Source organism: Myotis yumanensis, unplaced genomic scaffold (genome assembly GCF_028538775.1).
Source record: "Myotis yumanensis isolate MYYU_CA2020_CCGP unplaced genomic scaffold, mMyoYum1.0.hap1 SCAF_5, whole genome shotgun sequence".
Lineage (NCBI taxonomy): Eukaryota > Metazoa > Chordata > Mammalia > Chiroptera > Vespertilionidae > Myotis > Myotis yumanensis.
Window position 1 is genome coordinate 90,247,645 of NW_027223756.1, and position 23,016 is coordinate 90,270,660.

General features: G+C 52.9%; 1 protein-coding gene across 1 annotated transcript; it reads left to right on the top strand.

Annotated features, from left to right (window-relative positions):
• The first annotated feature begins 421 nt into the window (after positions 1-421).
• Positions 422-20,316, top strand: MAP1S (microtubule associated protein 1S). Its single transcript, XM_070416392.1, has 7 exons — positions 422-563; positions 1,561-1,662; positions 3,022-3,104; positions 4,044-4,184; positions 4,780-7,126; positions 19,021-19,256; positions 20,065-20,316. The coding sequence occupies exons 1-7, from the start codon at positions 422-424 to the stop codon at positions 20,218-20,220; spliced, it is 3,207 nt and encodes a 1,068-aa protein (XP_070272493.1). The 3' UTR covers positions 20,221-20,316.
• Positions 20,317-23,016: the final 2,700 nt, after the last annotated feature.

The window sequence follows — 23,016 nt, forward strand, 5'->3', positions numbered from 1 at the left end:
CCCTCCCTCCCGCCCTTTCTTCTTTCTTTCTCTCTCTCTCTCTCTCTTTTTTCTTTCTCTTTTCTTTTTTTAAATTGTTAGCACTTATTACAGCTGTCCCCCGTTTTACAAAATACCTTTCTCTTCTCTGCTCAAGCCCCGACCCAGGGAGCCGGGAGCGTCAGGGCGCGGTTCTGATTGGACCTGCGGTGATGTGACTGCCCGCGGGCAGCGGTTCTGACGGGCAGAGGCAGGCCTGGGCGGACAGACTGAGGCATCCGTGCAGACCCAAAAGCCGGCACCAGCTCCCATGACTGCAAGGGGCCAGCAGGGGGCAGACCGTGGCCGGAGGGGGACTTCCGGCGGGTGGTCAGCATTTCCGGGAAAGCCCCTTTAAGGGGCGGGCCGGCGGGGCGGGCTCTGAGCCCAGGGCGGTGCGAAGATGGCGGAGGCGGCGGCGGCGGCGGCGGCGACTGCGGCCGGGCCCCGGGCGGCCGAGGCGCCGAGCTCGCTGCTGCTGGTGGTGGGCGGCGAGTGCAGCTGCCCGGGGCTGCTGAGCTACGTGCTGGGGGAGCTCGAACGAGGTGGGGCTGGGCTGGGCTGGGCGGGGGGGGCGGCCAGGCCGGGGGTGGGGGCCGCGGGGTGGGGCGGGAAGGGTGGAACCCGGGGTTTGGGGCCCGGAGCGCGGGGTGGGTAGTGGCAGAATCCCGGGGGCCGGGTGGCTGGGCGGCGAGATCCTCGGGCCGGGGGCTCAGGTCCCTCGGGGTGAGGCGGGCCGCCCGCTGCTCCGCCCCGACCCGACCCGGGTGCAGCCTGGAGGGGACGTGGCCTGGCTTTGCAACCGCGCGATTGGGCAACCCCGGCGACGGCTCCGCTTCCCGCCCGCCGGGCCTGCCAAGGGGAGGGCGGGGTCGCCTGGAATCCCGGGTCGCAGCCGCCGGGATGAGGCCGAGCCGGGAGCCCAGGCCCCGCTTTCCGTAGCTCCAGGGGGAGCTGCTAATGGGGGTGTGGGCGGTGGCGGCTGCCAGTGGGATTTGGCACCAGCGGAGGTGAGTCATAGGTGCACCTGCAAGGTTCCGTTCACCTGCAGCTACTTGGCACCCTGGCCGGCGTGGTGCGCCCCACCTGCGGTTGGAGGGCGTTCATCTCTCCGATGCGCAGGGCCTGGGCTCCATGGCCTGTAAAATGGGGCGTCAGCACACGCGGTTCTCATGCTTGGAGAGTGTTCCCCCGCAGGGCGCACGGTGGGGAAGACTGGAGGCTCACGGGGGGTGGGGTGGGGGGGGAACCCAAGGTGAGTGAGGAGGAACCAGCTTTAAGCTTGCATGGTGTCAGCACGGTGCAGAAGGATGCAATGGGCGTTGAGGACCTGAGAGGGGGTGGTGCCCAGACAATGGGCACAGCTGGTGCCAAGGCCCAGAGGTGAAGACGGGCCTGGTAGTGGGAAGGAGCAATGAGACGGGGTGGGGGTGGGGCAGATGCTGGAGGGGAGGAGATGACTGAGATGATCGAGAAGCAGGGGCCGGGCCGTTGAGGGGAGGGGCTGACTTCCCACCTCCATTCTCCCTCCCTCCCCCCCAGGCCTCCAGTCTTGGGACATTGACCCTGGCATCTGCAGCCTGGATGAGCAGCTCAAGATCTTTGTGTCCCGGCACTCGGCCACCTTCTCCAGCATCGTGAAAGGTGAGGCTGGGGACCCTGTGTGATCGTTGGGCAGGTGTTCTCTGAACGCCTCTACCACAGTGACAATACACCCGACCTCCGCTGAGCATGGGGCAGGGGTGGGTCCTGGTCCAGACGTCTCTATACCTTGGTCCTCAGCAGCCCACGGGGCAGGTACTTGTGTTCTGTTCCCATTTGACAGATGAGGCAGCTGAGGTGCGGGGGGCGGGGAGACCTCTAACGAGGGGGCTTTAGAGGAGACGCATCTGGGGCTGCTGTGCTGGGTGGAGGGAAGGGCCCTGGCAAAGGGACAAGACATTTGGAAAGTGAGGGGCTGCCGGGCAGGCCTGGAGGGTGGTTTGTGGGCTTCGTGTGGCAGAGAATGTGTCTGGTTCATGCCTGAGACCCCTGCACTGGGTCGGGTACGTCGTGGGTGCTTGGTAGCTGCGGAGCCGATAAAGGAGCAGGGTCCAGGAGGGAGTTGAGATGCTTGAGCAAGACCCACAGAGCCTGTGGCTCCTTGGAGATCCTGTGGTGATTGCAGGTCAACGGCCCAGCTGCTGGCCGGGCCTGGAGTTGCCTGTAGCTTCCCCACCTCAGCCGGCCCTGCAGCCAGCCCCTTGAGTCACCTCCAGGCTGCTGTGGGAGGGGAAGGAAGTGACTCTGTAGTCTCATTGTCCCAGCGGTGCTGGTGGCTTCCTGACCCCTCGTGGGAAGGGGGGACTGGAAATCCTGCTGGCCCTGTGCGACCTCAGGGGCCCCTTCCCCTCTCTGTGCCTTGGTGTCCCCGCCTGAATGAGGCAATAGCCACGTGTGTGACCCTGGAGGCTCCTTGCCTCTCTCTCCTCCGGGCCGGGTGCTCCATATTGGAAGCACATCTGGACTCCATGGGGCAGTTTAGGGTTGGAATTAACCCCACTCCTCTCTCTCGCCTCATGAGGCTTCCCTGTCCTCGGCTCCCCCCTGTTGCCCCTCATTCCAGCCCCAATTGCCACTTCCCCATCCTATAGTCCTGCTTCAGGGTCCATGTTGTTCCGCATGGCCCTCCCTGGGCTCGGCTCCTTGTCTACAAAAGGGGGGTGACGATGGCATCCCCCACAGCTGACAGCTGTGAATTGGGCCTCATAAGCAGCGGTGGCCTTGTTGTCCCTGCTGTTTGCAATGGGAGGCCCGCTGAGGTAGGCTTCCTGTTCTTGCCTCATCCTGACCTGTGGCACCACCCTGTAGGCCACCTCTTCCGGGCTGGGATTCCCTGGAAACAGATCCTGGAGGGACGTGTGGCTGCCTGGGGTCACACAGGGAGGCAGGGTGTGACCCCGGACAGCCTGACTGTGCGCACGTGGCCCAGCTCCAAACTCACAGGGTCCAATTCCCACGCAGGCCAGCGCAGCCTGCACCTCCGAGGAGACGCCCTGGATATCCTAGTCCTCGTGAACCCGTCAGACAAGTCCCTGTGTGATGAGGTAGGGACCCGTCAGCTCCTGGGGGTGTGGGCTGCGGGACTGACACCATCCCCCATCCTGATCCCCTGTGTTCTTGACTTCGTGCTGCCTGAAATCCTCTTCCCAGCACCCAGCAGCAGGGCCCTCGCCCCTCGGAAGCCTTCCCCACCCCCATGGCTCCAGCTCTAATTTATCCTCTCCGCATGGGTGATGGTGGGAGCAGGTGGGATCAGAAAGGCTGGAGTTTGGGAGGAAGGAATGGGAGAGGGAGGGTCTGGAGGCGAGGAGTGGGAAGGCAGGGCCTGATTGATGTTTGCACTTCGTGTTCCCTCTGGCTGGGCCCTAGTAGTTGTCTGAATTGATTTCTTAGTGATGGCGAACCTTTTGAGCTCGGTGTGTCAGCGTTTTAAAAAAACCTAACTTAACTCTGGTGCCGTGTCACATATAGAAATTTTTTGACATTTGCAACCATAGTAAAACAAAGACATATTTTTGATACTTATTTTATATATTTAAATGCCATTTAACAAAAAAAATCAACCAAAAAAATGAGTTCGCGTGTCACCTCTGACACGCTTGTCATAGGTTCGCCATCACTGGTCTAGCTCGTGGGTGTCTGTATCCTTCTCCCCAGTAGCTAGGAGAAGATGTACAAGATAGAGCCCAGGGCACTCCTGTAGAGACCCTCGCACAGGTTGATTCCTTTAATCAAAAATGTTCCCTCTAGGAAACAGCTAGCTCATGGCTTTGGGGCTGGACCATGGGGAGAGGTGGGCTTGAGGGAGCCCTGACAGGGTATAGAGGGCTTCCAGGAGGAGGTGGCACTGGAACCGGGCTTTGTAGGCTGAGCAGGAGTCTGGGGGGTAGGAGGACATAGATTTAGGGTTGGTGGTCACCCATGGGGAGTGCTGGTTATGTCACTGTGCAGAATAGGGCCTTAACAGTCTCCCCCTCCCTCAGCTCCGGAACCTTCTCCTAGACCCTGCCCCTCACAAGCTTCTGGTGCTGGCTGGGCCCTGCCTGGAGGAGACAGGGGAGCTGCTGCTCCAGACTGGGGGCTTCTCACCCCGCCACTTCCTCCAGGTTCTGAGGGACAAAGAGGTAAGCTGCCTCCTCCCCACCTTGCTTCCCCCAGCTCTGCATCCTGGCTTGTTCCCATTGGGCTGTGTGGCCCCGTGACTTGCTGTCTGGAGCCCCATCCCCTCCTCTGGAAGAATGAAGGTGACAAGTATCCCTCCTGTTGTCGGGGTGTGGTCCCATCACCCACTGCAGTGTGCGGTCCAAGAGGGTGCCTGTGGATGACAGGCATCCCGGAGGCCTCAAGTGGCACCGGATTCCCTTCTGGAATCCTTAGTCTGGGTGGGGCATATGAGCAAAAACACCTCCGAAACTGTATGTTCACATTGTAGTGAGTGATGTAACCACGGTAAGAGAAGAACCAGTGAGAGGGCAGGGAAGACCTCCCTGGAGGGAACAGCAAGTGCAAAGGCCCTGAGGCAAGGAGAGTGAGAGAGGCGGGAGGGATTAGGGGAGCAAGGGTGAGAAAGGACTGCGGGAGGCCTGGGTTTTGTCTTGAGGGTGACAAGTGACCCTCACAACCCCAGGGGCAGGACAGTGGTGTCCTTGCTCAGTTTTCCCAAGGTACTGGGTGTTGCCTGGCTCCAGGTGGCCCTTTAACCACTCCCCCCCTCTGCAGATCCGGGATCTCCTGGCTTCTGCACCTCCATCTGCAGACCCGCCCAAGCTCACCATCACCTGCCCGACCTTTGGCGACTGGGCCCAGCTGGCACCCGAAGTGCCTGGCCTCCAGGGCGGGCTCCGGCTGCGGCTGAACCCCCCCGTGCAGCGGCCGGCCTCCGAGGGCCTGCGTGAGTTCCTGGAGTATGTGGCCGAGTCGCTGGAGTTGCCGTCCCCCTTTGAGCTGCTGGAGCCACCAGCATCCGTGGGCTTCCTCAGGCTCGCCCGGCCTTGCTGCTACATCTTCCCTGGTGGCCTCGGGGACGCCGCCTTCTTCGCCGTTAACGGCTTCACTATGTTGGTCAACGGCGGCTCGAACCCCAAGTCGAGCTTCTGGAAGCTGGTGCGGCACCTGGACCGGGTGGACGCTGTGCTGGTGACGCACGCGGGCGCTGACAGCCTTCCGGGCCTCAACAGTCTGCTGCGGCGCAAGCTGGCGGAGCACGAGGAGGCAGCCACCGGCGGGGGCTCTGGGGATGACAGGCTGCGCAGACTGGTCTCCCCCTGCCTGGGTGTGGTGTTCCTCAACGCCCGCGGGGCCACCTCCCGCCTAGTGCGTGGCGAGGATGAGGCGGAGGTGGCCCGAAGCCTTCTGGCCCGGCTGGGCATAGAGCCTCTGCCCCTGAGCCGGGGGCTGACGCCGACCGAGCCCACGGTACTCTTCCAGAAAATGGGTGTCGGCCGGCTGGACATGTACGTGCTGCACCCGCCCTCCGCCGGTGCCGAGCGCACACTGGCCTCCGTGTGTGCCCTGCTGGTGTGGCATCCCACGGGCCCCACTGAGAAGGTAGTGCGCGTGCTGTTCCCTGGCTGCACGCCGCCTGCTCGCCTCCTGGACGGGCTGGTCCGCCTGCAGCACTTGGGCTTTTTGCGGGAGCCCGTGGTGACCCCCCAAGACCTGACAGGGCCTCGGCGCACCGAGAGCAAGGAAAGTGTGGGCTCCCGGGACAGCTTGAGGAGAGAGGGCCGGACTACGGTGCCTGCCAGGCCTGCCCAGGAGCGCTCTGGGGTGGCCCGGAAGGAGCCGCCACGATCCGAGGCCTCTCGCAGGGCTGAGGTGAAGAAGGACACCAGGGAGGTGAAGAAGGACCCCAAACCAAGTGTCCCTCGGACCCAGCCCAGGGAGTTGTCCCGGGCATCCTCTGCTGTGGTCAGTGGCAAGAAGGCAGGTGCCCAGGCAGCCCCCAAGCCCCGAAGAGCACCGAACAATGACCGCCCGGGTGTCCCATTGGCGGGGAATGGGCCCCACAGCCCCCCCACCTTCCGGTGTGGAGAGGCCAGTCCCTCCATAGAGGCCTGCAGCTCTCCTGTCCCCCAGCTGGCGGCCACCCCCACCCAAGGGAGCAGCCTGGAGCTGGTGCTGAGCCCCACAGGGGAGGACAGTAGCAGCCTAAAGACTCAGGAGCAGCTGGCAGCCAGTGGCACCTCCCCGCCCTGCACCCCCTCGCCAGCTGGAGCTCCCCAGGGCCCAGCTGACGGTAGCAGGCAGCTGTCACTGAGCCCCCTGCGGGGTGGCGAGGTGGGGCCGGATGGCTCCCCCACAGTGACCACGCCTTCCCTGCCAGCTGAGGTGGGCTCCCCGCACTCCACAGAGGTGGACGAGTCCCTGTCCGTCTCCTTTGAGCAGGTGCTGCCACCGCCCCCTGTTCCCATGAGCGAGGCAGGGCTGAGCCTCCCACTTCGAGGCCCCCGGGTGCGGCGCTCGGCCTCCCCCCATGACGTGGACCTGTGCCTGGTGTCGCCCTGTGAGTTTGAGCACCGCAAGATGGTGCCCATGGCGCCGGCCCCCACGTCCCCTGGGAGCTCCAATGACAGCAGTGCCCGGTCCCAGGAGCGGGCAGGTGCTCTGGGGGTTGAGGAAACGCCGCCTACATCTGTCAGCGAGTCCCTGCCCACGCTGTCCGACTCAGACCCCCTGCCCGCTGCCCCTGGCACTGCAGACTCAGATGAGGACATGGAGGGCTTTGGAGTCCCTCGTCACAACCAGCTGCCCAACCCCCTCAAGGTTCCCCCACCGCTGCCAACCCCACCCAACATCTGCATGGTGGACCCAGAGCTGCTGCCCCCCGAACAGGCCCGGCTGAAAGAGAGCCTCAGCCATACCCGGAAGTCCCTGGCTCGCCCCACCTCCAGCACTGCCACCTCCAAATCCACTCCAGCGATCGCTGCCAAGACCAAGGGGCTGGCTGGCAGGGACCAGGCCAGTCGGCCACTCAGCGCCCGGAGCGAGCCCAGTGACAAGGGCGGTCGGGCACCCCTGTCCAGAAAGCCCTCAGTCCCCAAGATGACCCCTCGGGGCCCATCCGGTAAGTACCGGGGAGCTGGAAATCTGCATTGGTTTGTTCCAAGTTCTGTTCCTAATGCTGTGTGGCCTTAGTCACACTTGCCACCCTCTCTGAGCCTCAGTTTCCTCTATAAAGTAGAGGTGCACTGATGATCCCAGTTGCTCAATGGAAACATACAGTGAGCACATATGTCATAGATTTGCTGGTAGCCACAGTGCCACAGTGAGGGAAAAAAAAACAGGTGAAGTTAGGAGGATATTTTACATAACCCTTTGTGTTGAGGTTCTTACGACCAGGCCCAGGTTGATGACTGGCTAGGAGGACACAGCTCGGCTGGCTACAATATATGAGAGTTCACAGCACACAGAGCAGGAGCTGCAGGGGGAAAAGATGGGTTGGGGGCTGCTCCCCGCCCCCCCCCTCCATCCGAGACCCTGTCCACAGGCTTCTAGAGTCCCCTTGCAGTGGGGTCCCCTACCATGTGCTTAACTCCTGACAGGCAAGCTGTGATGACATGGGAGATGTGGCCGCCACTGGGAAGGCCCATCAGACTCAGCCGTGGGGTTTCAGTTGGGGGCTCATCACATCAGCATCCTTGTCTGGCTTGTACCATAGTCCAGACTCCTCAGCAAGGGGAAAGCCAGTGTTCATCTTAAGCCTCGTTGCTATAGGAACGGTGTTCGTTTACGGAATGTTGGAGCTCTTCAGAAATCTGTTCCCAGGTGCCAGCCCAGGCCTTCCTAAGGACAGCAGTCTTGAGCCTGCTATGCTAACCTTTTCCAGTTTTCTCTCATTGCGATGAGATACAGAACATGAAACTTCCCACCTTAACCATTTCGAAGTGTCCAGTTCAGTGGCAGTAAGTGCATTCACACTGCTGTGCTGCCATCACCCGTACATTTCCAGAACTCCACCTTGCGAAACTGAGACCGTCCCCATTAAACACTAACTCCCCCTCTCCCTTCCCCAGCCCGACGTCCACCGTCCTGTCTGTGTCTGGATCTGACTCCATTAGGGATTTTATAGAAGTGGAATCAGTGTTTATCCTTTTGGTGACTGGCTTATTTCACTTAGCATAATGTCCTCATGGCTCATCCATGGTGTAGTATGTGTCAGAATTTCCTTTTTTTGTTAATCTTCATTCAAGGACATTTTTTCCATTGCTTTTTTAGAGAGAGTGGAAGGGAAGGATGGAGGGGGAGGGAGAGAGAGAAAGAGAGAGAAACGGGATTGAACCTGCAACTAGGTATGTGCCCTTAACCAGGAATCAAACCCTCAACCCTGTGGTTCTAACCACTGTAAAACATGGGCCAGGGCAGAATTTCCTTCCTTTTTAAGGCTGAATAATATTCCATTGCACAGATGGACCGACCACATTTTGTTTATTCGTTCATGGACACTTGGGTTGCTTCCACCTTTTGGCTGCTATAAATAACGCCTCTATGAACATAGATAAACATCTCTTTGAAGACCCTGCTTTAAATTCTTTGAGATAAATACAGAAGTGGACTTGCTGGATCATGTGATGATTCTGTTTAATTTTTTGAGGAACCTCCATATTGGTTTCCATAGAGGCTCCACCATTGTACATTTCCACTAACAGTATACAAGGGAGCCAATTTCTTTCTTTGTTTTTGAACATATTTGTAAAGGGCCCAGCACAGTTCTGGGCAGATAGCACTCCACAAAAAGGCCCTCTCATTGTTTCAGATGGAGAAACATTGATTTGTTGTTCTGCTTATTTATGCATTCATTGGTTGCTTCTTGTATGTGCCCTGACCAGCGTTCAAACCCCCACCCTTGGTTTATTGGGATGACACCCAACCAACTAAGCTACCCGGCCGTGGCCACAAGGGTTCCAGTTTTTCCACATCCTTATCAACACTTATTTTCTGCATTTAAGAAAAAAATTTTTTTAACTTGGATTGCACACAGCTCCCAATCGCCCACGGGGCAGGCTCCCTCCCCGCAGGCCACTCTTTATATATTTTTTATAACAATTTATTGTAGGAAGATTGGGTCAGAATGGAAAGTAACCCCACAGTCTGTGCAGATAATCTCCGCTGCTAGACCGTTGTTACAGTAAATGTTTATAGTATAACCGAACTACTAATGATGGACAAGACAAAAGGACCATACCTTCTGGTGGTCTTACGATGGATACTCATTTACAGTTAACACCAGTTGATATTTAGCTCAGTTGCTGTGCCATTCTGGCCTTTTGCTGCTGGGAATCCTTTTTTTTTTTTTTTTAATATATTTTATTGATTTTTTACAGAGAAGAAGAGAGAGGGACAGAGAGTCAGAAACATCGATGAGAGAGATTGATCAGCTGCCTCCTGCACGCCCCCCAGTGGGGATGTGCCCGCAACCAAGGTACATGCCCTTGACCAGAATCGAACCCGGGACCCTCCAGTCCGCAGGCCGACACTCTATCCACTGAGCCAAACCGGTTCGGCACTGCTGGGAATCTTTATGGTCACATATAACTTTATCAGACTCGGCTGGTCATTAATGGTGAGGCTTTGGTGCTGGCTGAGTCTAGTTTGGTCAGGTTCAAAACATGGAAATTTGAAAAAAATCAGGGGCACACACAAAAATGAAGTCAGCTTTGTTTACATCTACATCTATAAAGAGAAAGTTTTGGAAGCTGCCTTAGGCACCAAATAGAGGATTTTCAACTCATGATGAAGTTAATACAGAATCAGAACAGTTTACAGTCTGTACAGTTAATATTTTATCACTTCAAGTAAAATGTAGAAGCTCTACAACTCTATAGATCCTTTTATCCTCCTTTTATCGTATAGTTGTTATATGAACTATGTCCATATGGTACATTGAAAACCTGACCAGATACTGTTACAGTTTTTGCTCTCAATAACAAATATTTAGAAGAACTTAATGTTTCCCTTCATTCCTTAAGTTTTCCTCTGCTATTATTTCCCTTCAGCCTAAAAAACTTTCTTGAGCATTTCTCATAGCACAGGTGTGCTAACAGTTCTCTTCATTTCCTTCATCTGAGAATAGTCTTTACTTTGCCTTCATCCCTGTGTATATTTTCTCTAGATCAGCGGTTCTCAACCTGTGGGTCGCGACCCCTTTGGCAGTCGAACGACCCTTTCACAGGGGTCGCCTAAGACCATCCTGCATATCAGATATTTACATTACAATTCATAACAGTAGCAACATTACAGTTATGAAGTAGCAACGACAATAATTTTATGGTTGAGTCACAACATGAGGAACTGTATTTAAAGGGCCAGAAGGTTGAGAACCCCTGCTCTAGATGGAGTTATTTTCTTTCAGCACTTTGCTGTTTGTGTTTTGTGTTATAGTGGCCATCCTGATGGTGTGAAGTGGTATCTCGAGGTTTGGATTTGCACTTCCCTGATGATTAGCAGTGTTGAGCATCTTTTTATCTCTTGTTGGCTGTTTATATATCTTTAGAGAAATGTCTACAAAGTCCTTTGCCCATTTTTTAATAGGGTTGTTTATATTTTTTTTATTGGGTTCTGAGAATTCTTTTTGTATTCTTGATATGAATCCCTTATGAGATATGATTTGCATTATTTTCTCCCATTCTGTGGGTTGCCTTTTGATTTCAGAGAGGAAGGGAGAGGGAGAGAGATAGAAACATCAATGATGAAAGAGAACCATTGACTGGCTGCCTTCTGCGTGCCTCCTACTGGGGTTCAAGCCCGCAACCTAGGCTTGTGCCCTGATGGGGATCTGAACAGTGACCTCCTGGTTCATAGGTCGACGCTCAACCACTGAGCCACCATGGCCAGGCCTGTGAGTTGCGTTTTTACTCTGTTGATAGTGTCCTTTGATGCACAAAAGTTTTTACTTTCTTTCCCTAACATAAAGTATAGCTTGTCTTTTTGTTTGTTGCCGTTGTTTTTGGTGTCATATCCAAGAACTCATTGCCAAATCCAATGTCAGGAAGCTTTTGCCTTATGTTTTCTTCCAAGAGTTTTATAGTCTTAGCTCTTAAATTATCTATTTGATCAATTTTGAGTTAATTTATTAATTGGTTTTAGAGATAGAGAAAGAAAGACATCAATTTTTGTTCCTCCACTTATTTATGCATTCATTGGTTGATTCTTGTATGCTCCCTGACTGGACAATTATCCACCAGGAAGTATGGTCCCTTTGTCTTATTGATCATTAGTAGTTCAGCTATACTATAAAACCAACTGAGCTACCTGGCCAGGGCTGAGTTAATTTTTAAATACTAGCGGCCCGGTACACGAAATTTGTGCACAGGTACAGTCCCTAGGCCTGGCCTGCGATCAGGGCCATCTTCCCAGGCTGCTGGCAGCTGGCCCCACCCACTGCCGCCACCCACCCCCAGTTCCCCATTTGCCCTCGGAGGGTCCAAGAGGTTGGCCGTTCCTGCCCGCTTGCCAGCCCTGCCGCCTGTGGCCCTCTGTGTGTGGGACAACCAGTGGGGCGGGGGCCTTAGCCTGGCACCACCCACATCCACCACCACCCACCCCTGGTTCCTCGTTCCCCATTCGGCAATCGGACCCTGCCAGCCTGGGGCAGCTCCTGCATTGAGTGTCTGCCCCCTGGTGGTCAGTGCACGTCATAGCAACTGGTCGTTTCCACTGTTTGGTCAATTTGCATATTGGCCTTTTATTATATAGGATGGTGCTACACAAGGGTTCAGCTTCATTCTTTTGCATGTGGATATCCATGTTTTCCAACACCATTTGTTGAAAAGCCTATTCTGTCCCCCACTGAATAGTCTTGGCACCCTTATCAAAATTCATTTGATTATGCCCATCCGGTGTGACTCAGTGGTTTGACGTCAACCTGTGAACCAAGAGGCCGCTGTGTGATTCCCAGTCAGGACACATACCCAGGTGCGGGCGTGATCCCCAGTGGGGGGCATGCAGGAGGCAGCAGATTAATGATTCTCTCTCATCATTGATGTTTCTATCTCTCCCTCTCCCTTTCTGAAATCAATAAAAATAATATATTTTTTAAAAATTATTTGACCGTATACGTGAAGGTTCATTATGGGCTGTTTATTTTATTCCATTGATTTTTTTAAAAAAATATGTTTTTATTGATTTGAGAAAAGGAGGAGGGGGAGAGAGAGAGTAAAACAGTGTGAGAGAGAAACATCAATTGGTTGCTTCCTGTACACACCCCAACCAGGAATTGAACCCACAACCTGGGTATGTTCAAACCAGTGACTTTTCGGTGCATGGGACAACACCCAACTAACTGAGCCACACTGGCCAGGGCTCCATGAATTATTTCTTATCTTACTCACTTGAGTCTTCTCTCTCTTTTGTTCTAAGCCCATCTAAAGATTTGTCAATTTTGGTCCTGGCTGGTGTGCTCAGTGGTTAGAGCGTTGGCCCGTGCACTGAAGGATTGTAGGTTCGATTCCTGGTCAATGGCACATATCTGGGTTGCAGGTTCCATCTCCAGCCCCAGTTGGGGTGCATGCAAGAGGCAACCAATCCATATGTCTCTTTCACATTGGTTTCTCTCTCTCCCTCTTTTTGTTTTCCCCCTCCCCCATTCTCTCTAAAAGTCAATGGAGAAATACCCTCAGGTGAGGCTTAACAAACAATTTTTTTAAATAAAGATTTCTCAATTTTTAAAATCTTTTCAGAGAAACAACTTTTGATTTCATTGCTTCTGTGTTGTTTTTATATTCTCTATTTTATTGCTCTCTGCTCTAATCTTTATTTCTTTTTTTTGCTAGCTTTAGATTTACTTTGTTCTTTTTCTAGTTCTTTAAGTTGTAAAGTAAGGTTGTTGATTTGATATATATATTTTTTAAATATACTTTTTATTGATTTCAGAGAGAGGAAAGGAGAGGGATGGAGAGATAGAAACATCAATGATGAGAGAAAATCATCAATTGGCTGCCTCCTGCATGCCCCATACTGGGAATCGAGCCTGCAACTTGGGCATGTGACCAGTAATCGAACTGTGACTTCCTGGTTCATAGGTTAATGCTCAACCACTGAGCCATGCCGGCCGGCTAAATCTTTATTGTTGAAAGTATTACATATGCCTCCTTTCTCCGTTCCCCCCCCACCCCCCATTGACCCCTTCTAGCGCACCCCCACCCTGGGCCTTCACCACCCTATTGTCTGTGTCCATGGGTTATGCATATATGCATGCAAGTTCTTTGGTTGATCTCTTCCCTCCTACCCACCCCTGTCTTCCCACTGAGAAATGGAGCATTTAATCCATTTACATTTAAGATTATTATTGATAGGTACTTATTTATTGCCATTTAAATTCTTTATGCCTGCCCTAACTGGTTTGGCTCAGTGGACAGAGCGTCGGCCTGCAGACTGAAGGGTCCCGGGTTCAATTCCAGTCAAGGGCATGTACCTTGGTTGCGGGCATATCCCCAGTAGGGAGTGTGCAGGAGGCAGCTGATCGATGTTTCTCTCTCATCGATGTTTCTAACTCTCTATCCCTCTCCCTTCCTCTCTGTAAAAAATCAATAAAATACATTTAAAAAAAAAAATTCTTTATGCCTGTTTCTCTCTCTATTCTTCTCATTACACCAGTCCTTTAGCATTTCTTGCTGTGCTGTTTTGATGGTGATAGGCTCCGTTAGCCTTTTTTTGGCTGGGAAGCTCTTTATTTCACCATCTATTTTGAATGATAGCCTTGCTGGGTATAGTAATCTTGTTTTCAGTTCCTTGCTTATTATTATTACCTTGAATATTTCATGCCATTCCCTTCTGGCCTGTAGAGTTTCTGATGAAGAAAATTAGCTGATAGCCTTATGGGAGCTTCTTTGTGGGTAACATTGCTTTTCTCTTGCTGCCTTTAAGATTCTTTTTTTTGTTTTTAATTTTTGGCATTTTAATTATGATGTGTCTGGGTGTGGGCCTGTTTGGGTTCTTGCTTGGGATTCTCTGTGCCTCCTGGACTTGTGTGACTTTTTCCTTCACCACGTTAGGGAAGTTTTTTGCCATTATTTCTTCAAACACCTTCTATCCCTTGCTCATTTTTTTCACCTTCTGGTACTCCTATGACAGTGGTTCTCAACCTTCTGGCCCTTTAAATACAGTTCCTCATGTTGTGACCCAACAATAAAATTATTTTCGTTGCTACTTCCTAACTGTAATGTTGCTACTCTTATGAATTGTAATGTAAATATCTGATATGCAGGATGGTCTTAGGCGACCCCTGTGAAAGGGTCGTTTGACTGCCAAAGGGGTCGCAACCCACAGGTTGAGAACCGCTGTCCTATCATGTGAATATAGTTACATTTCATATTGTCCCACAGCTTCCTTAAGCTGTCCTCCGGTTTTTTAATTTTTTTTTTTCTTTTTGGTTCTCTGATTGATTTTTTTCTACCCTGTCTTCTAATTCACTGATCTGATCCTTAGCTTCCCCTAATCGGCTGTGTATTACTTCCAATGTGTTCTTTATTAGTGCTATGTCATACTTCATTTTCATCTGGTCCTTTTTCATAGTTACTATATCTTTTCCCATGCTGTTGAGCATCCTTGCCATCATTATTCTGAACTCTATATCTGATAAATTTCTTATCTCCATTTCATTTAGTTCCTCTTCTGGAGAATTCTCTTGTTCTTTCACGTGGGGGTTATTTATTTGTCTTCCCATTTTGGCTGCCTGTTTGGGTTTGTGTCTGTGCAGTAGGTAATCTGTGACAACTCCCAGTCCCTAGTGCAGGACAGTGTCAGATGCTCTCTGTGACTGGCCCCGAGTACCGTTTGGAGCTGTCAGCAATCCACAGTGTGTGGCTCCCTCTGCTGGAGCTGGGTGCCTTTGGAAAGGACCAAGATATGCACCAAGGTCTGCTTTTCCTAGCCCCAGGTCCAGAATTAGATCAGGCAAAGACTCAAAGCCTCCAGGGACTCATCTCTGCCTGCATTCTGATTATTATCTGTCTTGATTAGCCTCAGAGTAGAGTGAGAGGTTTTTCTATATCATGGGGCAATTGCTCCCTCCCCACCAGGAAAAAGCTACCTGGATGATAAAGGTCTGCTGGAGAGAAATGCCCTCTGCAGTATGAGGGAATGACTCAGCACAGGAAACTGGGGCAGCTGCCTCTGAGCTCAAGTCCCAGAGCCCACAACCCTGGATTCTACTCACACAGCTCTGGTCCACTCTACCCGCCTCTGTCAGAGCCCAGTGTCAGTGGCTGCACACAATTGTTGTGTTGGCCCTTTGAGAAGGTGCCTGCATTTCCAGCCGCCTCTCCCAGGCAGACACCATCCTGCTGCTTTTCACAGCCAGGTGTTGTGTAGGCACCTTTCTCGGTTCTCGTGCTCTGGGCTGGTGGGCCCAGCTTGGGGTTTAGATCCCAGAGTTCTCGATGGGGACCCCCCACAGCTGAGATCTCCCCCAGAACTTCAGGTGCAGCCTGGCAGCTCAGCCAGCCCTGTGCACCTCTGCACTTCCTGTGGTCTGACTTCCCACCCTTGGTTACCAGGGTTCTCTCCAGCGGGTCTTTAGCTGATTATTCAGGATGGTTTTCTGTATTTTAGTTGTTATTCCATTTTGGTCCTGGGAGCATGTCCGTGTAGCTTCCACTTACTCTGCTGCCATTTTGGAATCTCTGAGATATTATTTTTCAATATAAGCTTTTGAAATGTAAGATTATAGCTATAAAATTCCCTTTTAACAGCACTTTCTCTCAGATTCTCTCTTTGTCTTTGCTTTCAAGAGTTTGATCATGTGTCTCAGTGTGGGTCTCTGAGTTCATTGTCCTTGGAGTTCATTAAGCTTCTTGGATGCTGATGTTTGTGTCTTTCATCAAATATGGGAAGTTTAGGGCTATTATTTCCCCATATAATCTTTCTGCCCCTCTCTTCTCTCTCCTCTTTCTGGGAATTCCATCGTACATATGTTGTTCCTCTTTTTATTTATTTTTTATTTTTTTATTTTTATTTATTTATATTTTATTGATTTTTTACAGAGCGGAAGGGAGAGAGATAGACAGTCAGAAACATCGATGAGAGAGAAACATCGACCAGCTGCCTCCTGCACATCTCCCACTGGTGATGTGCCCGCAACCCAGGTACATGCCCTTGACCGGAATCGAACCCGGGACACCTCAGTCCGCAGGCCGACGCTCTATCCACTGAGCCAAACCGGTTTCGGCTGTTCCTCTTTTTATTATTATTATTTTTTAATGTTTACTTTTATTTTTAGAGAGGAAGGAAGAGGGAGAGGGAGAGATAGAAACATCAATGATGAGAGAGAATCATTGATCGGCTGCCTCCTGCACACCCCCCTCTGGGAATCGAGCCTGAAACCTGGGCATTTGCCCTGACCATGAATCAAACCGTGGCCTCCTGGTTCATAAGTAGATGCTCAACCACTGAACGAACCATGCCGGCCAGACTATGTTGGTCCTCTTGATGGTGTTCCAGAGGTTTCTTAGACCCTATTCACTTTCTTTAATCTTTTTTCTTTCTGTTCCTCAGATTAGGTAATTTCCATTGTTCTATCATCAAGATCACTGATTTATTTATTTATTTATTGCCTGTTCAAATCTTGAACAGAATCCCTCTAATGAAATTTTCACTTAAACTATTACACTTATTTCAGCTGCAGAATCTCTTTTTGGTTTACTTTTTTGTTTTCTATCTCCTTATTGGTTTTCTATTTTGTTCATACACTGTGTTCTTGATTTTCTCCATGTCTTTAGTTCTTTGAGGATCTTTCACACGGTTGTTTTGAAGTCTTTGTCAGTGTTGATTTTTGTTGATTTATTGTTTTTCCTTTAAATGGTCCATACTTTTCTCTTTCTTTGTGTGCCCTCTGATTTTTTTTTTTTTTAACTGATGTTTGAATGTAATAATGTGATAACTCTAGAAATCTGGTGTTTCTCCTTCCCTGGGGCTTGCTGTGGCTTTTTGTGTCTTTCATTATCGTGGGCTCTCTCTGTGATGGGGATCGGTCTGGGGTGTAAAGTACAGTGTTGTCAGGTCTTTTCTCAGCCTCTACCTTTCTCTGGGCTTGTGGGGTGACTTTCTAAGTTCTCCTGTATATGTAGTTGCTTAAATATCTGGCTCCCAGACTGAGGAGGGTGTGGGGGGGGGCGGGCGTTATGCAGTCCTTTAAATCCCATGGAAGTCGCTTCAACTTGAGGCTACAATTCGGTTGTCCTCTGGGTGGGAAGAGGAATTCCTGGTGCTTCCTACCGCCCCATCTTCCTAGAATCCTCCTGCATAGCACTGTATAAAGGCGATGCTTCCATGTGTAATCAACCAGATGAATTATTTGATAGTTCCCCTTCTCTGTTCTACTCTTAAGTTTTGGGAGCCTGGCATACAGCTGGCACTCCCAGCTCGTGTTGGCTCACGCCCACCACTTTTCAGTACTTGGTATCCACTGCATTGGTTAGCACAGGGCTAGATCACCTGGGGAGGGTTGGTGAGAAAGCAATGATATGACAACAGTAATAACTGTAGCTGCGTTTACTGAGCACTTGCTTGTGGGCTGGGCCCCATTCCAGGAACCTGGGTTGTCCCCTCCAGGAGCTGAGGGGTGTCCTTGGCTGCTGGACACCCTGGTCTCTTGAGGCTCTTCAAGCCTCAGCTCCCACCTGAGCTATCACCTCTTGTCTTCGGGCAGATTCCAAGGGAGGCACCTGATGGGCCCCTGTGACCTCTGGCAGGTCAGGGGTTCCCAGCACAGGGAGAGGATGGCCCCCTCGGGTCCGTGGGCACTTAGAGGCTGGGGGTCATCTGAGGCTCTGTCCGCCGGGGCATCTGGCCTCTTTGAGAGGCCACAGTGTTGGCCACTCAGGGTTCTGCCCCGCCATGCTATATCAGCAAACAGTGTCTTAAAGGGCCAGAGGGTAAACTTCAGCTTTGCAGACCAGACCATCTCTGTCTCAAACTCAGGGCATCTCAGTAAGTGCCTGAACAGATATTCCAGTCAAACCATCTTTATGAAAGCAGGTGGTTGCCATATTTAGCCTATAGGTCATCGCTTGCCCGGTCCCTCCTCTGCCCCTATCCTCCTGCCTATGACCCCCTCATCTTCTCTCTGCCCCCCGGCTCTCCTGCGCCTGTCTCCCTTGCGCTTTCCATAGCCACAGTAGCTTTCTCTTCCTGAGGCCCCATGCGGGGTCCTCACCACCACAACCCCAGCTTCGAGTGACAGCTGCCTTTTGCCCAAAGCCAGGAGTTTCATTTACTTGCAACTGCCCGGCAGCCCCTTGGGCCACACCCTGAGCTGCGCAACATTTATGTTCCTGACATCGAGCGTCTGGTAGGCTTCCTGTGCCCAAGACCTCAACCGGGTGTTAGAACTCACTCACCCCAAAGCGGCAGCACTGTCCCCCTTGCATGGCTCTGGGTTCAGGGCCGCGGACGAGGCTCCGAGCACAGCTGCCCCAGTTCCATCCAGGCCTCCCTGTCCTGGGTCTCCTTCTTGCAACGCGATCCCTCCCACACCAGCTCTTGCTCTCTGTTGCCCCTGTGGGCAGGGATTTTTGTCTGTCTTGGTCACTACCATGTCTCCAGGACGTGGGGCCCAGGAGGGCTTGACAAATGTCCCTTGAGTAATTGAACAGATGGATGCTGCAGGAGCAGCGAACCTTCCAGGCATCAGCTGCTTTTAGGGCTCAAGTGCCAAAAGCCTCCTCTTCCAGGAAGCCCTCCACAGTTGCCCCCTCCTTCTGGCCTGAAGGATGTCTGTGTCTGGGGACTGACAAGGGAGGGTCCAGGCACTGAGGAGGCAGCCAGGGAGGTTTACAGAGTTCAATGAGTAACTGTCCATGCCAGGGAGGGCTTGTCAACCAGCCATAATGAGATCAGGCCTCCTGTTGAGGAGAAGCACTCAGGGAGGTGCACATAGAGCTGGAAGCCTGGCCCCAAGCCCTGAGACTCAGCCCCTTCTCAGGCCCAGAAGCTCATGACTGACGCCATCCTTCCTGCCCACAGGGTCAGCCAGCAGCCGGCCAGGTGGGTTGGAGGCCTCACCTGGCTCCCCTGTCTACCTTGACCTGGCCTACTTGCCCAGCGGGGGCAGCGTCTGCCTGTTAAATGAGGAGTTCTTTCGGCGGGTGCGCTCACTCTGCTATGTCATCAGCGGCCAGGACCAGCACAAGGAAGAGGGCATGCGGGCCGTCCTGGACGCACTGCTGGCCGGCAAGCAGCAGTGGGACCGTGACCTACAGGTGAGTGACCACCCTACGGCCTTAGACAGCCTTGACACAGGGCGAGGTCAGTGCCTCCCAGTGTGTTCCTGTTGAACCCACACAGGTGGGACTGGGGCTCAGAGATTCACCTGCATCCCCAAGGCCACAGGAAAGGAGGCAGGCGCCCTCCCCATCTCTCAGGTTGCTGTTCCTGTCACATCCGTTTCCGCATTCTCTGCTGCAACCTGCCTGGGGACGCAGGGCAGCGCTGGTTTGGTCACCTCTCCTGACCCCCAGTTCTTAGCCTCCCCGCTGTCATGAAACACGGCCAGGAGGAACAGGTGGGGCGTGTGGCATCTACACAGTTGAGAAAGAGGACGGGGGTCGTCCCCAAAGGAAGCCTTGAAACAGAGCATTGAAGGGTGGGGCAAGCTTGGGTAGAGGGAGAGCTTAGGTACCTGGCTGCCCACTCAGTATGTGAGTGTGAGACCCCTGACCTTGCACACAGCTTGCAAAGCAGCCAGGAGGGAGAGTCTGGGTGAAGGGCACAACATGGGCAAAGGCCTGGAGGTGGGAGTGAGCCTGTTGTGTTCAAGGAGCTGCAGGGAGGCCCGGGTGAGCCTAGATTGGGAGGCACAGAGAGGGGTTCGCAGAGCCCTGGCCTGGTCTCCGGGGTTGTAAGAGGATCCTTTGGGTGCTGTGGGATCAGAGGGACTTCAGGGACAGGCTGGCTGCTGGGGAGGCGGAGCACATGTGGTCAGAGAAGGGCACCTCAGCTGCCCAGGGGCTGGGACACAAGAGCAGAGCGCTCTCCCCTTCACTGCTCGTCCATTTTTCCTGCCCGCAGGTGACCCTGATCCCCACCTTCGACTCCATGGCCATGCACGAGTGGTACGAGGAGACGCATGCCCGGCACCAGGCGCTAGGCATCACGGTGCTGGGCAGTAACAGCACAGTGTCCATGCAGGACGAGGCCTTCCCTGCTTGCAAGGTGGAGTTCTAGTCCTGCCTCACCCCTACACCTACCCCACCCGTCAGCCCAGATCTGCCACCGTCCTGCGAATCACTGCATCAGAAATAAACCAGGTGCCCCACTCCACTGTGGCCTCGGTTCCTTCTGCCGACAGGAGACTTGGCGGCGCCTGGGACAGTCATCCCTACCATGTGGGTCCCCAGGTCAGGCACAGACGGGCCATGCCTCCCCAGTAGTGATTGCTGGCAGTGGCACTCTGTTAACCGCTGCCCTCCAGGCCACCCTGGCCATTTTACAGACAAGGGAGGCAGCTGCTGGAGCCCTGCCATGGAGACCAATCATGGCTGAGGTGAGGTGTGCGCCCGAGTCTCTGCTCCAAAGCCATGAAACAAAAGCTGCCCTCTGTTCCTGGAGAAAATCGGTGCTTGTGCCTGGAGTCACAGCGCAGGAAGGTCTTAAAGGAGAATCTGAATCCCAAAGGTGCAAACAGCAGCTTCTTGATGAGCCCCTGCCCTTGTCACTGCATGTGCAGAAGCTCCTAGATAAAATCCTATATAATAAAAGACTAATATGCAAATTGTCCCCTTGACTGGGCATTCAACCAGGGGGTGGGGCCAGCCAGCCAACCACCCACAGACCCCCCCAGCTGCCCCTGCCCCTGATCGCCCTCCACCCCCCCCCCCCCCGATCGGGGCGGGGCCGGCTGGACCCAACCCGTGCATGAATTGATGCACCAGGCCTCTAGTTTTAGATAAGACATCACCTGTAACTAGAGGCCCGATGCACAAAGATTTGTGCAAGGATAGGCCTTCCTTCCCCTGGCTGCCAGCACTGCCTTCACTCCAGCCAGAGCCGTCTTCCACCTCTCACCTTGTTGCGTCAATTTGCATATTCCCTCCTTATTGGCTGTGGGCACCACCATCTTTGTCGCAAAGTTATGGTCAATTTGCATATTCCATCTGTATTAGATAGGATGGTTGAATGGTGACTCAAAAAAACACGTCAGAATCCTGGCTGCTGATACCTGTGAATGTGACTGGATGTGGAAAATGGACTTTGCAGATGTAATTAAGTAAAGGATCTTGAGATGAGATCATCCAAGATTCAGGTAGTTCTAAAGCCAATGACAAGTGTCCTTATGAAGGACAGAGGGAGGCCAGACCCAGAGAACACTGAGTGCAGGTGGAAGCAGAGACGAGTGACGCGGCCGTAAGCTGAGGACACCAGAGCCCCAGAAGCTGGAAGAGGAGGAGGACTCCTCCCCTGGAACCTGCTGAAGAAGCCAGCCCTACTCACATCTGTTTCTTTAAGCCCCCCAGTTTGTGATACTTTGTAACAGCAGCCCATGCATTTCTGCCTGAATCGCTGTGTGTGGTTGCTGTGTTGTGTGTGGTTGCGTATTTCATGGTACAGATTCCTTCTTCGGGCTGTCTCACTGTCTCAGTTTGTTCAGGTTCCTATAGTGATACCATGGATTGGGCAGTTTAAACAACAGACGCTTAATTCTCATGGTCTGGAGGCTGGCGGTCAGATCAGGGTGCCAGCATAATGGGGTCCTGGCTTGCAGACACTTGCCTCCTTGCTGTGTCCTCACATGGCAGGGGAGAGAGCAAATGCTCCTGGGTCCCTTATAAAGGCACTAATCCCATCACAAGGGCTCCACCCTCATGGCCTCATCGAACCCTAGTGACCTCCCAAAGGCCCTCCCTCCTAACCATGTCATTGGGGATTTGGGCTACAACATAGGAATTAAGGGGGACACATCAGTCTATAGCAGTTAGGGATCAGAGTCACAGGGCGAGTCTCAGGTGTTGAAATCTCTACTTTGATTCTATTTTTATTTTAATAAGCTGGGGGGCAGGAGGCATTTAGGCTTTGGCCCTGAATACGTGGTGGGTCTTTCCCTCCGTCCACATTTCTGACGTTGCTGTTTCTCATCACCCTCACTCAGCATCCCAACTTGACAACTTGCACCACCTCCAACATCAGGTGGCGAGACAGGAAGGGTCACATGGCGGTGAGTGAGACCATCTCCTAAAGGCTTGCCCAGGAAGCATTTCATTGACTAAGGCAGGTCACATGACTGCCTAATTCTGGAGCTGAGCGAAACTAAGTCCTCCCTTGTACCTGGAAGGAGGAGAATCAGAAATAGTGGGGAAATCATCTAGTAACCACTACCAAGTCCCCCCTCTCCCCCGCAAAGAGAGTTTTGCCCTGGCACTTTCTATTAAAAAAAAAAAAAAAAAGCCAGGTAGATTTTTGGCATCATGGGCCATACAGTCTGTCCACACCACCCAGCTCTGCTGTTGTAACTGAACAGATGGATATGGCTGCATTCCAATAAAACTTTATTTACACCACAAGGCTGAGGCTGAGAGGTCCAGGGCATAGCTCTGGCCCTTTCCCATCTACATGCTAGAACAGCTTGCACCCTTCTGCATTCTCTCTCCCAATCTCTTCTGACAGCTGTCTGGCTCAGCCTCTGCAGGAGCAGCCACTAAAAATATCCCTGCAGCAGTGAAGCACCTGAGGGTGCTGGGCCTGCACAGGAGCCAGATGTGTGCCCTTGGCACAGGCGCCCACTGCACCGCCTGCCAACCGGCAGCCCCTCCCTGACACCCTACCCCTGAGCTGCCTGAGCCGAAACCACCCTCCTGGGATTTCTCGTGTTGCTTCAACATCCAGATCCCGCCTCCAGGCCTTTGCACTTCCCGTGTCCTCTGCTTGGAATGCCACCATGCAGCCTGTCATCATTCAGCAGATGCTGCCCTCACAGACCACACAGTATTGAGAGGGGGAGCCAGACACAGGAGATCACAACCCACA

What these genes read in the sequence shown, in the direction of transcription:
- MAP1S (XM_070416392.1), top strand. Translation starts at nt 422, where the DNA reads ATGGCGGAGGCGGCGGCGGCGGCGGCGGCGACTGCGGCCGGGCCCCGG. An exon ending in AGGTTCTGAGGGACAAAGAG is followed by an intron (nt 4,185 to 4,779) that starts GTAAGCTGCCTC and finishes CCCCCTCTGCAG; the next exon opens with ATCCGGGATCTCCTGGCTTC. An exon ending in GACCCCTCGGGGCCCATCCG is followed by an intron (nt 7,127 to 19,020) that starts GTAAGTACCGGG and finishes TCCTGCCCACAG; the next exon opens with GGTCAGCCAGCAGCCGGCCA.